General features: G+C 34.9%; 1 protein-coding gene across 1 annotated transcript; it reads left to right on the forward strand.

Annotated features, from left to right (window-relative positions):
* Window positions 1-391: 391 nt before the first annotated feature.
* On the forward strand, window positions 392-5235 carry LOC100674412 (olfactory receptor 2L3-like). Its single transcript, XM_023542573.2, has one exon. The coding sequence runs from the start codon at window positions 1337-1339 to the stop codon at window positions 2267-2269; it is 933 nt and encodes a 310-aa protein (XP_023398341.2). The 5' UTR covers window positions 392-1336; the 3' UTR covers window positions 2270-5235.
* The last annotated feature ends 885 nt before the right edge of the window (window positions 5236-6120 follow it).

Here is a 6120-nt window from a genome sequence, read left to right on the forward strand (position 1 = left end):
TGATGTTCAGGGCTCCTAGCTTGTCTTTATATAATGGATTCATTTGTTTTTTCGGGTCTTTCTTGTAAGAGGGACCACCATAACCTTCTGACTACTCTGCCACCTTGGCCCCGCCTCTCTAAATGTTAAGATTTTTTTAAACAAAATCAGAGAGAGAAGGAGAAGCAGGAAAAGGGCCTTACAACATTTAAATAGTTTACTTTCATATTTGGGAATGTCTAAACAGAGTAATGGAGCCCTACTCGCACAGTGGTTAAGTGCTGAGGCTGGTAACCAAAAGGTCTGTCAGCAGTTTGAATCCACCAGCCACTTCTTGGAAACCCCATGGGGCAGTTCTACTCTGTCCTATAGGGTTGCTATAAGTCAGAATTGTCTCGATGGCAACCTTTTTTTTTTTTTAAACAGAGTCATAGATAATAGAAAGTCCAGTGAAGAATCTATCCTGTACTGACTACTTAGCTATTGAGCAAGGGATTGAAAAGAACCTTTCTTAGAGGAATTTAAAAATCAAGATAATAACTTTGTACTTGATAATATTATAAAATAGAAACTTATGTATTTCTGAGCCAAAGCCAAATACTGATAGGTAACATTTAGAGAGTCATGTTGGGGATAGTGACTTAAAGCAGTAAGTCCAGCTTCTTAAACAAAAGAAAAAGAAATAGTTGCAGTAATTAATGTATGTCTTGGGGATAAGCAAAGATTATAAACCTCAAAATGGAAAATAATCTTTATGTCACTAAATTCATTCCTATAGCAATTCAATCACTTATTCTTTTCAACATATTTTCAACTTTTTAACACACTGCTTATATTTAAGTATTTTCTTACTGATAAGTGAATTTGCTAAGAACTATTATCCTTATGGAAATCCTGGTGGAGTAGTGGCTAAGAGTTTGGCTACTTACTAAAAAGTAAGCAGTTCGAATCCATCCGGTGCTCCTTGGAGATCCCATGGGGCCGTTCTACTCTGTCCTAAGGTGTTGCTATAAGTCAGAATTGACTTAACAGCAATGGGTTTTTTTTTTTCTTTAATCGTTCTTATCCTATTAAAATAAGTATAGCATATTTTTATTTATTTTTTCATTGATCTTCTACAACAGATTTTGGATGTAAATGCATGATGTCTTACATTTTATCTTTGTGTAATGGAATGGTGTTTCTTGTTTAAAAAAAGGTAAAATTGCCCATTCATTTAAGCAACTGTATAATTTCCTGAAAAATACATTGTTGGATCAATCACAGATATTATGAAAAAATAAATAAGTAGTTCACTGTTCTTTATTTACCTTCCACACTCTTGTTTCTTACTTTAGGGAAAACCAATGAATATTCAATGGAGAATTATAGTGAAACATCAACTGATTTCATTTTATTAGGACTGTTCCCACCATCAAGAATTGGCCTTTTCCTCTTCATTCTCATCATTCTCATTGTCCTAATGGCTTTAATTGGTAACATATCCATGATTATCCTCATCCTACTGGACACCCATCTCCACACACCCATGTATTTCCTGCTTAGTCAGCTCTCTCTCATGGACCTGAATTACATCTCCAATATTGTCCCCAAGATGGTTTACAATTTCTTGTTTGGAAGCAAGTCAATCTCCTTCATTGGATGTGGAGTTCAGAGTTTCTTCTTTTTGACTTTGGCAGGTGCAGAAACACTTCTCTTGGCATCTATGGCCTATGACCGCTATGTGGCCATTTGCTTTCCTCTTCACTATCCTGTTCGTATGACCAAAAGTGTGTGTGCGCTAATGACTATAGGATCTTGGATAATGAGCTCTATCAATGCGTGTGCCCACACCGCATATGCACTCCATATACCCTATTACCAGTCCAAGACCATCGATCATTTTTTCTGTGATTTCACAGCCATATTGGCTCTGACACACATGGACACCTGGGTCTATGACTACATAGTGTTTGTGTGCAGCGCCTTATTCCTTGTGTTTCCTTTCATTGGCATTACCTATTCCTATGGACGGGTTCTCCTTGCCATCTACTGCATGCCCTCATCAGAAGGGAAGAAGAAGGCCTATTCAACCTGCAGTACCCACCTCACTGTGGTGACTTTGTACTATGCACCCTTTGTTTACAATTATCTACACCCAAGATCCTTCCGATCTCCAACAGTAGACAAGGTTCTGGCTATTTTCTACACCATTCTCACACCCATGTTCAACCCTGTCATCTACAGCCTGAGGAACAAAGAGGTAATGAGGGCCCTGAGAAGAGTTACTCAGAGAATGTTCTCTCTGTGAAAATGTAGACAAGATTTCTGCATCAATCTTCAAGCTGAAAGTGTCTATTCTGCAGTGAATGGACAAGGTCTAAGGTTATATTAGAAGATTTTAAAAACTAGAAGTTTGACAAAATAATTTTACATTACTAAGGCATGTTTCTTTTTTCCTGAGGTGATTTTTTTTTCCATCAATATAAAAGGCATATACAGTCAACTCAATTTGAGAAATAAGAAGCTTTTATTAATATGTAGAAAAGAAAATGAAAACTTTCTAAAATGATATCATTCATATAACAATTCTACTATATATAATTTATCTCTCAATATGACAACAGAAAAATAAATGATTTATTTATTTAAAAATAATATTTTCTCCATTAATTCTCTGTTAATAGGTGTGTACTGTCCCAATTTTTTCCCCCAATTTCAGGGGAAAAGGCAGATATAGGGATTAGAAAGTCTTACACAACTATAGAGGAAATATGACAAGTTTATGTTTTCCAGAAGAAATATGACAAGTTTATGTTTTCCAGAAGGGGGGACCTGAATTTATCTGGATGAATCCTAGGAAAGTGATTTATAAACAAGGTCAGTAATCAGGGCTGGAGAGATGCTGAGTTAGAGAAGAAGGAGAGCATACTTTATAAGAGGATTAATGGAAGTTATGGGTTATGCTATCTCAGCCATTCCCAAATAAGTCCCCAGCACAGACTCAAATTTTGCATCCCAAGTAGCCACGTTACCCTTATATAAGACAATTTACCTTATACATTTTCTTATTCTTCAGTCAATAGACTCATAATTCTATTGATATGTTTTTTGGGGGTAGGAGTGGGGAGTCAACTTCTCTGCACCAGTATTTTAAATCGATATACCAGCTCAGCCTGTGCCTGAATGGGTCCCCCCATTATTTTCAGGAAAAAAAAAATGTATTAGCTTAGGTGTATATGCTAGGTGAAGAGGCATTGCAGTCCAGAAGAGAATACTGCTGATACTGAAATCTGTCCTTTTTTTTTTTTCTTCTTTCTTTTGAATTGTAATTTAGATGAAGGTTTACAGAACGAACTAGCTTCTCATGAAACAATTAGTACACATATTGTTTTATGACATTGATTACCACAATGTGGCAATGGGAAGCATAGTGGCAATCTGCCTGTGTAAAGATTACAGCCTTGGAAACCCTCTAGCACAGTTCTACCCTGTCCTACAGGGTTGGTATGAGAGACAATCGACTCAGCAGCACATAACAATAAAAACAGCAGTGTGAACTGAAGGTAAAACAGTGAAATAGAATATACACTAAATGGTTGGTATTATCTGTGAAACTTGTTCTTGAATTTATGATGAATAAACTCAGGAATTCCCTCAAAAACATCATATTTATGAAAATATGGTCACTTCCAAAGTAATTATGTTTCTGTGTGACAAAATAGATAGTAAATGTTCACATCACCTAAAATGAACCTCAAATGTAAGAATATTTGTCTGTAGCTGTTCAAATAAATTTATAAAACAAACTAAAGAGAGGCTTGAAGGAGAAATTGAATTTGTTAATGAGGGGAAGATGCATTGTGGTAGTGCCTGTGATGGAACCTTTTGGATACGGGTAAAGAGCGAAGCCAAGTTTAGAATTCTTTCATATGGAGCTAGTAACATGAATTATATTTTCTGTAAGTACAGGTGTTTTCATGCTAGTAAGTGATGAGATCACATAGGTGTCGATTCCATTATATTAATTCTTTTGGTAGTGTGGATTAATGTCTAAACTAAAATCATTCTGGATTTACAGTGACAGGTTTAGGAATTGAGTGACATAATTTATGTAAGAGTTGGTCAAGTTCAGAATTAGCCTCTGCATTTTTTATAACACTGTTCACCAAAAATCCTACAGCATGAAATACAGACAACAAAAATTGTTTTGGATCCTATTTGTAAATACGTTATCTGTTTTAGATAGGAGATGAGAGCCACTGGAAATGAAAGTACAAATTCATACTAGAGTTAGCTTTTGATGGGCCCAAGTGAAACAAGACTAATAAAGCTAGCTCTTAAGAGCCCAAGCTCTCCATAGCAATTGTGAATGCAGCATTTCCTATTTCCTACATTTTCTATTTGCCCATGAGTGAAGAGTGGTTAGTGCTGTGTCTTACTTGCTGTTCTGCCTTATATGACTCATTCTTTGCAATTAAATATCTGGAAATTACTTGTCTAGATTTTATATGCAAATATAAAATGGAAATTATAATAAAGATAAAATAAGAATGTCTAAAATTACTTACCTATTGGAAAACAGGAAGCCCTGGTGGCATAGTGGTTAAGTGCTATGGCTCCTAACCAAAAGGTTGGCAGTTTGAATCCACCAGGTGCTCCTTGGAAACTCTATGGGGCAGTTCTACTCTGTCCTATAGGGTCACACTATGAGTTGGAATGGACTCAACAGCAATGGGTTTGGTTTTTTGGTATTGGAAAATAAAATATTTTCTACATCTCAAGGACAACATCTGGAAATAATTCAGGGATCATAGGATTAGAAGGTGTGCTATGGTTATTCAGGTTTTGTTTTTAAATACAAATTATGCCTAATTGTGATGCCTTATGATTTTAACTATGCATTTTATTTATTTATATTTTACCTCCTTTATAAATTATCAAGTTCCACTGAGGTAATAATTCCACCTTCATTAACAATTTGACAGAGCTTTTGTGAGAAACAGAGTAGTGAATGTACACAATTTGAAAAAAAAATACTATACAAATGTAGTGGATGACAATATTTGAATGAAAATGATGACAATTTTGTTGATGGTGATGATGGTGGTGATGATGAAGAGAATAAAGGTTGCAGTTACTGTTCAATGATTTCTTATACTCAGGCTCACACTAAGTAATCACTAGGTATTATCTTATATACAACTTGTGATAATCTACATTTTGTTCTTTTTTTAAAAAAATATCTGCTGCATATATAAACTACTGGCTTAAAAAGTTAAATTCACTACCCCATGTTTCCATAACTAGTAAGTAGCAGAACAAGAATTTGATTCAGTTTTGACTCAAACTCTGTGTAATTTTGCAGTGAAGCAGATAAACTCACCCCTGTTTCAAACTAATATTTGAAGGCTACACACTCGTAATCCATTCCTATCTATCAGAAGTATCCGTTTACTTACTTCATCTATGATTAATGCCTATGATTGACCATTGTGGAATTTCATGAAGGTATATGGTTTAGAAACACACAAATACTGGGTATTTATGATCTTTTATACTTTAACAAATTTATGATTCTTAAACTCTATTCCCTTCTAAATAAATATGTATAATTTATTTAAACATTACATAAGATTATTACTTCCTAAGATATCCAATATAAACAGTTATATACTCTGTCCTATAGGGTCACTATGAGTAGGAATCGACTGGATGGCAATGGTTTTTTTTTTTTTTTTTTTTTTAATATACTCTCTGTCTCTTTAGTTCAATTTTTGGGCTGGGAAAAACACCTAACTAATATAAACTGTTATATACTCTGTCTCTTTAGTTAAATTAGTTCTGGAAACCTTTGATGCAATGAAGAATCATATGTAGAATTACATACAGGGATACTGTGTATTGTCTAGCAGTCAGAAGACACTCCTCTGGGCCATCTGATTCTGACTCTATAAAGCCAATTTACAACGGTTCTAGATATGAGATAGTAATTAAAAATATTTCTTATACAGACATGCAGAATTAGGCATGATTTGTCACTTCTATGGAACTAAGGTTGACTTTAAGGAGTTAATGCATAAAAAATCATCCTATTTTGCTGGTTTCCAAGCCTTGCAGGTGAGTAAGGAAGGCCACTATCTGGAGACAGTTAATACAGGT

Source organism: Loxodonta africana, unplaced genomic scaffold, assembly GCF_030014295.1.
Source record: "Loxodonta africana isolate mLoxAfr1 unplaced genomic scaffold, mLoxAfr1.hap2 scaffold_201, whole genome shotgun sequence".
In the NCBI taxonomy this organism is placed as follows: domain Eukaryota; kingdom Metazoa; phylum Chordata; class Mammalia; order Proboscidea; family Elephantidae; genus Loxodonta; species Loxodonta africana.